The sequence below is a fragment of the Crocodylus siamensis genome, chromosome 2, assembly GCF_052110815.1.
Source record: "Crocodylus siamensis isolate JL-2025a chromosome 2, ASM5211081v1, whole genome shotgun sequence".
Classification (NCBI taxonomy): domain Eukaryota; kingdom Metazoa; phylum Chordata; order Crocodylia; family Crocodylidae; genus Crocodylus; species Crocodylus siamensis.
Window position 1 is genome coordinate 157504928 of NC_143396.1, and position 12106 is coordinate 157517033.

The following is a 12106-nucleotide window of genomic DNA, read 5'->3' on the forward strand; positions in this document are numbered from 1 at the left end:
TACAGTTGATATAGAACTGCTTTACACTCTTCTGGTATGCCGAGAGCACACACCTTAAAAATGATAAATATTAATGTAGGTGTATAAGATCAGGGACATAAATTATAAATATTAATATAGGTATATAAGACCAGGGAATCTGCATATGTCAAAAACAGGAAACAAGAAGACCTGTTCTAGAGAGTTGTTACCATTGCTGCTGCTATTGAGATTTATGTAACAATTTTTATTCTCAAATCACTCTGCAAACATTAAGTAACAATCATCATACCCTCTTGAAGGTGGCAAATAATTACTATTATTTACCTTTATTAATAAGAAAAGTGCGACAATTAAGTTGTGTATGACGATGAATAATCCAAGGCTGTAGGTTGATTCACAACTGGAGTTAGGATTACAATTTCAGAGTTCATATTAGTTATGAAAGTATGCTGTGGGCTAAACACAACTAGCATCATTATAGAATAGTACAGTCAAGAAGCAGCTGGTGCATTAAGTGTACTTTTACATATATGCATGCCTCCTGGAACAGATGTTTTTAGTAGTCTGTTGGGAGCAGTGGGAGGGCACTGAGCAAATGTTGAGGCTTCCAACTGCAATGAAATGGAACTGGGGTGGTGGTGAAAGGGCAAAAAGAAAGTGAACAAGACCAGTTATTGTGAAATGGTGATTTGTGGGCATCAGTGTCTTGCCCACCTAACAAACTGAAATAATTCATTGCAGATTTGTTCACTACCTTTAAAGTTTACCATCACCCTTTCATATCCTTGTGGATAAAATCGACACATTCCTGTTGTACAAAAGGATTTTGCTTGAGGGTTGTTATTCAGTGTTAAACATGAAGAAAGACTTACTGATAAAATGGTTAGTTAAGGAAGTCAAACTAGGGAAGGCTGTGTAAGAGATGCTGGATCTGACAAGTTTGTACTAGGTATACTTTGAAAGATATATATAATTGATAATAGAGCTGATTAATGCAATATGGAGAAACCTAGATGGAGATCTAAAAGATATAATGCACAAAGTAAATCCCTTATAAATAGATAAGTAAACTAAATTCCTTATAAATTCCTTATATAGTTCAGGACCCCTCTACATGTGCTGGTAAAGGTTCAATGGGACCTAATGATGATCCAGAGTCATGCCACCTCCCATGCCACAGGTGCATGGCAGGAGGTAGGTGCATTGTGGGATTGCTCATTATATCCCATCATGCCTTATTGCCAGCGCAGGAGGAGCCCCAGGAAGCCCAGCAGCAGGTGCACTTCTGGGAGCGTGAGGCAGCATCGGCAGCCCTGAAGCCGACAATGCTTACAGGGGGAGCAGTGTTCCTTGCACTGTCTTTGCTGTAAGCCCTATACCTTATGAGGCTCATGCGAGGGTCAACGTTCCTCTCATTGCAAGCACTGTTGCTGCTAAGGCTCACAGTGGGGGAAGTTAAGGGAACACTGCTGTCTCTATGAGCTTTGTCAGCTGCAGGGCTGGAAACAGGTGGTGCCTCAGTCGACGGGGCCCCCAGCCACAGGAAAGTACTTGGCCACACGTTCAATTAATGCCGCAACTAGTACAAGCTATGAAGTTATTGCACCTTTTTGTGGAATAACTTTGTAACTTTTTGCTTCTTTTATCATGACATTAATTATTTGAATGTGTAGCTGGATCAGAACTTAAGGCATTATTAACTGGTTAATCGTGCCTTAACTGTAGTATGTAGGAGGGTGGGTGATCTGCTTTTAAAAACCTGCAGTTTCTAATACATAATACCACTCTTTTATAGCTACCACTTAAAAACCTGTGTCAGAAAGGTAGATATTACAAGAAACTGTGGTGGAAACAGTTCTACACCAGAGATTAGGCCTGTAGAGCTGTATCGCCTGGCCCACAGGGCTTCCTACAGGTCTGGAAAGGTCATAGTAGGGGAGCAGGGGCAGCATGAATTGCTCCAGTTTGTTAACAATGCCACTGATCATCCTGCTGCCAAATTTCTGAATCTGTAGGGAGCCCAGTGAGCTAGATGTGCTAGAGCTTTGCATGCTGGATTTGATCTGTGGACCAACCCCAACACATCTGATTCTACAATACTGGTACCAAAGCTTATAGTTTGTCATAGCCTTGACCATGTATAGTATAGTCTTAGGCACAGATTTAACTGTATTCTCATGTATAATTCAGTGAGACCACAATGGGCCTGTGCACACAAATAATATTAAACATGTATTCAATGCTTCCAGGTGCCATGTGGGAATGCAGTGTTTTAAATTAATATAGAATTAATTTCATTTCAGATGTCTCACTGTAAAACTTCTGCCAGAGAGGGTTATTGTAATGAGAATATAACAATATTTTAAAGGAATGTAGTAGTCTTCATAATGTTGTTAAATTTCTTCATCACTTATACATTGGGCAAAACATTGTTTTTCATTTCAAACATATACCATTTTCTTTAATTGTCTTAGCATGCATTGTCAGTAAAATATAGTGAATGGAATTTAATCTCTAAACTAATCTGGTATAAAAGATCTATGTAAAACATTTATCTTCCTGTTAAAAAAGGAGTCGGTACTTCAACATTTTTATTTTCTTATGAATTATGTTTAATCCTGTCATTTGTGTTGTTTTCACTTTTTTAATTTTTTCAAAAAAAATTAGAAGACTTCTGTGTGATTAAATGATTTTATCATATCAAACCATCTTATGTGTGTTTCTGGTAGAAATAGATTTTGATTTCCTATATGTGAATTTGTATGCCCAGATTTAGTAGTGTTATAAAATATCTGGATGAAACCAGAATCTGTTCAGTTTTTTAAAATAATTGTTGCCCTTGTTCGCAGATCTGCAATTATGTTGGGCCTGCAAAAGTAATCGTTCAGTTAGTCACCAATGGGAAGTCTGTCCACTTGCATGCACACAGTTTGGTGGGTAAATACTGTGAAGATGGAGTATGTACAGTTAGTGCAGGACCAAAGGATATGGTGGTAGGGTAAGTATATTGACATGTCTGTGGCAAACATTTGTGGTGGACAGAGAATCAAATATTAAAAAATAGTTATTTGTGAGGGTAAAAATGTATTAGTTCTTCATTTTCTGCTCTGTTCTTTTTCTTATCTTAAAATACAGGAGTAAATTTGGTCTGTTTAACCCAGCAGATAAGCATTGAAATGTCAGAAGTAGAGATGTATCTTGAAATTATTATAATCTAGAAAATTAAGCAGATAATCATTAATAGGAATTTGGTGATCTTAAGTCACTTTTCCTGTATTATCCAATATGTTTTTACAATGTTTAAAAAATGTAAGTATGTTGTTTAGGAAATGGAGGAGGCAGAATTATGAGAGAAAATCTGGATATTTTAAATTCTTACCAATATTGCATTTCTTTTAAATTTGCAAGTCACCTTCAATAGGTGTTAAGAAAACATACATGATTAAGTAAGAAATTAAAGAGGTATAAACATGCTGTCATTAAATTACTAAAAGCTGGGTACAGTTAAAACAATAAAGACTGTACCAAAGTCATGATTAGTCTGTTCTTGTTCACTTAAAACAGTATCTGTTTGTATTAGTTTAAAGTACTCAGGCTTATAAATTTATATTTTCAGGTTTTAAGTTAAATTTGTAGATCAGGTTTCAGGCTGACTGCTGTAAGTTTCATGGTCTATGGCATGTCTTTGGTGAAGATGAAGTTTTCTAAAATTGGAGAGAGGGAGAAAAACTTTCAAGTGTCTGAAGTTTGTACCTTTTTGATGTTTAAAGCCCAATAGGCTAACTTAACTTTAATTATGGCAATTTTAAATAACTTTGTTTGGATACTCTTTTTCATCTTGAAAAGGGCTTTTATTTTCCCCCTCTAACCTGTCTGGCTTTCTATGAGATAATTAGCATCATCATTCGTGTCCATACAAAAACTGGATTATTGACTCCGTGGCCATGCTTCTAGATGTAACTAGTGATTTTTAAATGTGTCAGCAGCTTTTTTTCAATATAGGTCTTATCTTCTAATTTTCCACTCAAATTTTCCACTACTTACAGTGTCTGAATGGCCAGAACCTAGTACAGGCAACCCTTGCTTAACGCTGTTTAACTTACCGCTATTTCACTATAACATGCCTTTGAAATTGATACCTGATTTCACTTAGCGCTCAGTGAATTTCATTATAAAGCTCCTGGTCACCACCTTGGGTCATTAAAAACAATTGCGGTTGCCATCTTGGGTTGTCAAATACTTTCAGTTTCACTTAACGTTTGGTTTTTCAGGAATCAATTAAGAGTGCTAAGCAGGGGTGCAGAACAGTTTAACCTCCTTGGACATCCCATTGCTAGTCTCAGAATTGATGTTCTCAGACAGCAAACTTTTTAAAAAGCTAGAACAGGAAATTGTGGAACAAGAAATCATCCACAGACTGTGTTAAGTGTGGTTTAACACAGTGACTATGGATTCTTATCCCATTACCTGGAGTAACTTTTGTGACCTGTTTGTTCCTATGGGTTTTTTGCTTGTATGCCTCTCCTAATATTAACCCCCTCTCCCTTTCCCCTCCCTCATTTCTTCCCATCTTGTGTATTAAAATCATTCACTTTACTTTATAAACTACTCTGTGCTTGTCCTTTGGTGAAGTGAGCACTACTTTGTGCATCTGGTGAAGTGAGCTTGAGTTCACAAAACCTTATGATCTATGTATATATCTTATTTACTTAGTCTGTAAGGTGCATATTTACCCTGCTCAGTGCCTAATAAGCATCATCATAAAAAAGTTCTTGTCCTTTAGACAGCATTGTACTGGTTTTAGTTTGCTCCCAAAATCCTGAATTCCTGAGTTTGCTCATTTTTCGTCATTGCCAAAATCAAGTCAGAGCATGTAATGAGTATCAACATTTCAAAGATTTCCTAAGTTGCATCCACACCATAAGCATATGTACAAAACAAGTTACTGCTTATGCAGATGTATAGTTCAGTGTGAAGTCATCAGGTTTGAAAAAGCTACTGAAGCATCCGCATTTGAAAATTTGCTTTTGAGAACGCAGTACTGCCTCAGTAGTCTAATGACCTTGGAGTTTTTCCACTAACTTTAATGGTTTTAAATCAGGTTCTAAGGTCTTATGGTAACAAAGAGAGACTGCATACTGCAGCTTGTGCATAAGGAACTAAAAATGTTTCTCATGATCATATTTTTCTAGGTTTGCAAACCTTGGAATACTTCATGTCACCAAGAAGAAAGTATTTGAAACTCTAGAAACACGCATGATAGATGCCTGTAAAAAAGGATACAATCCTGGACTCTTAGTGAATTCTGAACTTAATTATCTCCAAGTAGAAGGATGTGGAGAAAGACAATTATCAGGTAAGTGAGAAAGTATCTTTGGCTTGTATGGCACGCCTGCTGAAAACTGGTTTTAGCCCTGAGAGGATTGATTCCCAGCCAGGATAAGGCCTAGGCAGAAACATCAGTTTTGAGAGGCTTGCATGCTTTTAAGGGTTGGTCTGTTGCCAACATGCAGTTAAAACTAAACTATCTGCCAGCATTGCCGCCATTACTGCCAACCATAACGTTGCTTAATAGGCTGATAGTTGGAGTCATGTTGTATTGTTATTGTGAATCATCAGAACTTATTGATGGTTATAAAGAGCTCTGAAAAAAGCATATCCCCTTCAGTCCCCAGTTTGTGCACATCCTTGCAGTCTAGAATCAGCCTTATTCCCAGCAGTAGCATACAGTTAATGCAGGACAGAAGGTCCAATACCACTCTCTATGGCAAGGGTTTTCAGCCTTTTTTTTAACAAGTGTACTCCTTCTGCCTCAGAGTTTCAGCTCATGTATCCCTTTATATTAACATTATTTGGAAAGGGGAGGGCTGAGTGCACACATGTGCATATACAGGCCCCCCATCTGCCCAGCAGGTATGTATGTGGGGGAGGAGAAGGGGCCACATGGGTGCAGATTGAGGGCCCCGTGGTGAGGGAGGGAGTGGGGCACAGACAGGGGCAGCAGCTGGAGTGAATGGAGCCTTTGCCAAGTCAGGTCGTGGGACAATCAGAAACCAGGGGTGGGGGAGGGTAAGCTCCCACTGCTGTGTGCACCCTGGTGGAGGCCCAGGGGGCGTGTGTCCCCCCGATCTGTGTGTGGGGTGGAGGTGGCTGCCGCTGCACACTGGATTTTGCGTGCTGCTGCAGCTGCCCAGGAGTGGTGCAATACCACGTGTGTCCCATGACCGAGCGGGCAGGGGGCACAGCACAGCTCAGTGGCGGCAGGCACGTGACATCACACCACTCTCAGGACAGTTGCAGTGGCACGCAAAGCCTATGCACAGATCAGGGGGGCACATCTCCCCAGGGCCTCTGCTGGGGTGCATGCAATGGTGGGAGCCCCCCTGTACGACCTTTTTAAGTACCCCAGGAGTACGCATACCCCCTATTGACAACTGCTGCTCTACAGCACAGGCCAGTAGTTGGCAAGTACCTCTTGCTTGTTGATATTCTCTCTATGGAAGGCCTGGGGCTGCACGTGCTTCCTGGCAAGTGCTAGGGGCAGCTTTATGCTAGATATACTACCAGGTTTCTGGGTTTTGATAGTTGCTGAGCAGGAGCAAGTGTGGAATGAACTTCTCAGCTATGTTCCTGGGCTCTTTATGGAGGTACTGCAGACTTGTCTGTAGGGTTGGTTTTCCAGTGTAATTCTTGGTTAAACAACTGCACTATCTTATATGGGTGAACCTTGCCCTTTTCTGTCTTACTCCTGCCTATTTTAAACTCCAGAAGGCTGGGATTGTACCATTTTCAGGTCTGTGAAGTACCTGGCACAATTTTGAGTAGATAAATAAAAGCAGATAGATAGGGAAGTAATTTTATATGTGCCCCTCCTCAAATTTCTTAAAACAAAGACTTGAAGCTGCTGGTTAAGATGGTAATAACCAAATCAAAGCAGTTTTTGGTGAGATTTGTCAATACCTTTTGGAAGTAGGATTATTTTTGCATAAATTTATCTGTGCCATTGACTGGTTCCAGATCGGGAAAAAGAAGTCATTCGCCAGGCAGCATTGCAGCAGACAAAAGAGATGGATCTCAGCGTGGTGCGCCTTATGTTCACAGCCTTCCTCCCTGACAGCAATGGCTGCTTCACAAGAAGACTTGATCCTGTCATATCAGATCCCATATATGACAGCAGTGAGTACAAAAGGATTGACTTTTTTTGTAATTACAAGTTTCACCTCTTCCCCCTTAGGAGCACAGAATATAGGAATGACTTTACTGGGTCAGACCTAGGGTCTGTCTAGTGTCCCTACTCCAAAGAGAGTAGTCAGTAGCAAAAATTGATGTGCTCCAGTAGAAGCCTTTCTGCATTATATGGTTAACAAACAAACCCTGACTCTTGAAGTAGAATCCCAAAACAAAAACACCAGTGTATATGCTAACAACAGATACTGAGGCACAGGTACCAATGTTGTGCGAAAAATAACAAACGTATGTGCAATTTTTTTAAAATAGTTAAATTCTATCCAATTCTGATCTCATAGGTGTACACTTGAGATAACTCCATGTGGAAGCTGGTAAAATAACTCCTAATTACATCAGTGCAAGTGAAAACAGAATGTGGTTCTGATTAATGAAAGGAAAAAGGTTCTGGAGAAAAATAATTAGGAAAATAAGAAACTGGTCTCCTTACTCTCTCTAGACACATTATGTCTCTTCCTACTTTCCAGTATTCAGGGATTGGCTTAAACCCTGAAGTATGAAGTTTTAATATTACTCCCACAATTTTTGATCATCATTAATTCAGAATATCTAGAATTATCATACTGTTTGTATAAGAATCCTGTTGCCTTTGGCATCTTAATAATGATTTTGGCCTCAACTTCTTGACAGATTAACAGTCTAATTACATGTGTGAAAAAGTATTTCCTTTTAGCATTTTTGAATTTGCCATCTTTTTAATTTAATTGACTGTTTGCTTGTTTTTGTGCTTTGTGACAGGCATAGTAGTTCTTGATCTACCTTTCCTAGGTCGTCCATTATTTTATAGTGGTACTTTTATCATATCCTTTCTATTTGTGTCTCTTTTCCAAGCTAAACAATCCAAATATTTTCAGTATCTCCATGTAAAAACTTTTACCACCTCTGAAGTGTCTCTAATTTTTCAATACTCCTACCTACTGCCATGCATTCGGCAATAATTTGGAAAGAGCGTATAAAGGAATGATACGAGTATGTAATATGTATTACTTTCAGGCTCTGGAAAAGGAAAAGTCAGACTTCTGATCTGGAGTCTGAATTGAAGTACAGAGCAGTATATTTAAGGACTGTCATTGATTTTCTTTAGCAACTGCTACAGTTTCAGTTTGATTTCATTACTGTAATAAACATGCCAGTATAAAGCAAAATACTGAGGGGAGGGTAGAGTACAAGTTGAACTAGCTACAGCATGCACTAAGCCACACTAAAAGGAAGTTGATGTTATCCTATGCTTTTTTCAAGTCTGAGCATCAAAGTCTACCTTGTGTTTGTGAGGAGTGTAGAGGAGGAAATGCACCTCTTTCTCTTGCTATTAAATCTTATACTGATGACAGTCATTTGATAATCTGAGCCCATCAAATGAATGTTTGGGGTATTTTTTTGTTGATTTCAAAAGAACTGGGTTATATTCATTTTAATGTGTTTTAAAGTGAAGTTAGTCCTTGTGAGTGGTGCCCCTGAAGTTATCCTCCACAGACCAAGTACAGCTAGTGGCAGAGCAACCATCTGCCACTGGCAGTCTCTCTCATACATGACCTAGAGGTACAGTGCTTTTTTTTTTTTATGGCGAGATGGTAGTGCTGTTTCCATGGTGCATGCAACCCTTGGCCTCTCTGCTAAAAGTAGTAAATGTCTATGTCACAAGTGGGCTTTGTGGCCAGAACCCCAAGTTGGACAGAGATTAAAAGTTCTTTTCATGTAGACTGTAGAGCAGAAACAAGAGATTTAAGAACAAAGAGAGCTACTTTTCATTGGTGTTGCATTAGCACGTGCCAGGAGAACAACTGAAAAAAATAGTATCCATTCTCACCTGTCTTTCAGCCGGTGTAGAGTTTGAGATTTTGAGTCACCTCTACATTACTTTACTGCTACTGTGGTAACGCTGTAGTAACACTGCAGTGAGTGAAGTTCTACTGTAGTCAGGCAAAATTCTCAAGCAAGTCAGCCTCCTTCGCAGGGAGTTATGAGATCAGACCTTTTCCAAGTAATGGGTTTATTCTTCTCTTTCATTAAAACAGAAATTCAGACTGTCGTGTGGATCTTTTTTGTGGCTTAGCTTTTATCATACTTCTGTGCTTTCTCTTTAGCCTAGAATTGTCATCAGAGAAAATGATATTTTCTTGTTTTAACTCATCCCTTTCAACAGAAGCCCCCAATGCATCCAATTTAAAGATTGTAAGAATGGACAGAACAGCAGGATGTGTGACAGGAGGAGAAGAGATTTACCTTCTCTGTGATAAGGTTCAAAAAGGTAAAGGTTCCAAACTGTCCAGTGTTTCAAGTCAACCCATTTGGTTAAAGTTATTGATGCTTTTTTCATGTAACCAGTGCATAACACTTGCAGTGATGGACTAATGTGCAGTGGGGCTGAGCTCCCACTGACTTCAACCCAATTAGCAAGTTCTCGGCATTTCTGAAAATCAGATTAGCAGTTGTTAGGATTAATGGGTAAAAAGACTTCCCACCCCAAAGTAGATGGATTTATGTTGGGGTTTGAGATGGTTTGCGGGTCTCCTTCTCAAAACAGCAGGCAGGGGTTAGGGTACCACCTCAGTCCCTTTTAAAATTTGTATTCTAACCCCTAAGCTGCTCATGGATTTGGTGAAACATCAGGTATATATAGTTCTGGACTCACTGTCCCCACCCCTTTGGCCCCCAGCAGCTATAGTGACCAATGTGAGCTGCACCTGCCCAGCTCTGCTGAAGACTGCATCTTATATACATAGATGTCAGAGGAGCTGAACATGAAGAATTAGAGTGCATGTGCAGTTTGAGACATCCCACTGACTCAGAGCAGCAAACACTACTCCTGGTGTTCTGTATTTCCAGGATCAGAAACTAAGTGTGCACTTGAACACCTCATTTTAGATGCACAAATGTAAAGATATTAGCTATTGGTGGTTTACACAATTCTAGTTCCCAGTTCACATGAATGGAATTAAACACAAAAATTCAAAGATTTGAATATTTCAAGCAGTAGCTTGAAACAGCTGGGCTCCACTGCTCCAATTTAGATCTGTGGTGATGTGCTTAGTTTTCCACCTGACTAGAGAGTCAACTCCCTCCCATGATGTTAGGATGATTCAAGCATTTCTGTTATTCCAGACTATGGTACAAATGGGCGTGGGAACATGCCACCCTGTTATCTAAGGAGCAAACTGATGGAGTTTTGAGAATTTTTTTTTCCTCCCCTCTGTACTGTAAACCCTTCTGCTTTTAAGAGGATCAAGTAAAGTGTAAGATTTCTTTAAAAGAAAAGAAAAAAGTATGACTAAATGGAAGCCCCAAAGTGGGGTTTCCCCTTAGCCTGTGTGGGATTTCCCCAATCCTATTGCCTCTGAAATCCCTGTGCTCTAAGAATGTCAATGCACAGGGCAACGGGGGGGAAGTAGTTATTCTCAGTCTTGCTGCTGACCGAGTCAGGGTTAGGAGGAAGCTCCAATGACCCTTCCCATCAATAGCACTTAAAAAATTTTATTACTTTTTTTTTTTTTGGTCAGTTTCACCTCCCTCCTTCCTCAGTTTCCCTATTCAACTCCTTCCCCCCCACACCAAGAGAACCAAAGAAAGAGTATCCAGGGCACCCTATTTCTACTTCTCCTCAAAGAAGCTTGTACAGAGGTGGAACTTCTTTCTCTCTCCTACTACTTTATGACATGGAGATGAAGTGCACTGCTGGAGTGTCTTAGCTCAGGACTGTTGATGTCATGCTTAGCTCTAATGCAGAAGTTACTCCTTTTTTTTTTTTTGCCAAAACTTGAACAGTTCAAGTTTGATTCAGTTTTCTGAATTTAAACAATTAGAAATGGGATTTTTGTCTTTGATGCCGTCATGTCTTTCTTCCCTGCAGTTATTCTATATAAAGTTGCTACAGAAATTCCTTTTAACCTTGGAATAAGAAGGGGCAGAGGGTTTAATTTTCCTCTTACCTCTGTGTAAATAAACATTAACTCCAGTTAGGTCACTAGAATTATGCTGATGTAAAACTGGTGCAAGTGAAATCAGAATTAGACCTCATATAATACTTTAACATAATTGATCTACCGTATTTACTCCAATATAAGACAACTGTGAGGGAGTGGGTCCTAGGAGCGGCCGTGAACTCCCTAGCGCCCCCTACCGTCACATTAGGGTGGACTCAGCACCCTCAGAATCTCGCCCGCCACGACTTTGATGACAAATAAGTTGTATGGGAGGCTGCCTCTGTTCCCCTAGTTGATGGTACCGATGTTCCTGCCCCTACTCCGAAATGGGGTATCTCTATGTGCCCCGCCTTAAGGGCTATGCGTGCCTCCAAACCTCCCCTTCAGCACGCCCCAAGCCTCGCAGCTATTCTGTGGGACGTTGTATGGTCCCTCACCCCTCTGGTGCCCTCTCTCTCTCTCGGGCACCCTGGGCTCCTCGCCCACCTGGCGCCCCCTTGGGCCTGGCTCGCTACCGCCGCCCTAATACTGGCGCCCTTGGGCCTGGCTCGCTACCGCCGCCCTAATACCGGCGCCCTTGCCAGCGTTCCTCGCCTGCTCGCCCTCTCTCTTTTCCTGCCCTGCTCTGGGGCCTTGCCCTCTCAGGGGGCCGACACCGTGCGCCTCGCGCTCTTTCTCTGCCCCGCTCTGGGGCCTTGCCCTCTCTAAGGCCAACACCGCGCTCCGCACGCTAGGGGCACAGGCAATCGCCGCCGTGTCTGTCCCCTTGACCCTTTTCTGGGTCCGGTTGCCCCACTGGGCAAAACACCGCCCTTATGGGCTAGGGTCTGCAACCCCGCATACCGCGCCTCCCTGGCGTAATACGGTGCCTCTCCAGCACAGACAATAGTGCCCTGCTGGCACTGTGCCCCTACTGGGCACCGGGAACCCCCAAGCTGCTGGGGAGCCCCCGTGAGGCC

General features: G+C 41.1%; 1 protein-coding gene across 3 annotated transcripts in view; it reads left to right on the forward strand.

Moving 5' to 3' along the window:
• Positions 1-12106, forward strand: part of NFKB1 (nuclear factor kappa B subunit 1) — an 89594-nt gene that overhangs the window by 48644 nt on the left and 28844 nt on the right. For all 3 annotated transcript variants that reach the window (XM_090031893.1, XM_090031892.1, XM_090031889.1), the window contains exons 6-9: positions 2832-2980; positions 5175-5338; positions 7000-7158; positions 9371-9475. In XM_090031893.1, the coding sequence (XP_089888019.1) occupies positions 2832-2980; positions 5175-5338; positions 7000-7158; positions 9371-9475 (577 nt within the window). The remainder of the gene's footprint in view (positions 1-2831; positions 2981-5174; positions 5339-6999; positions 7159-9370; positions 9476-12106) is intronic.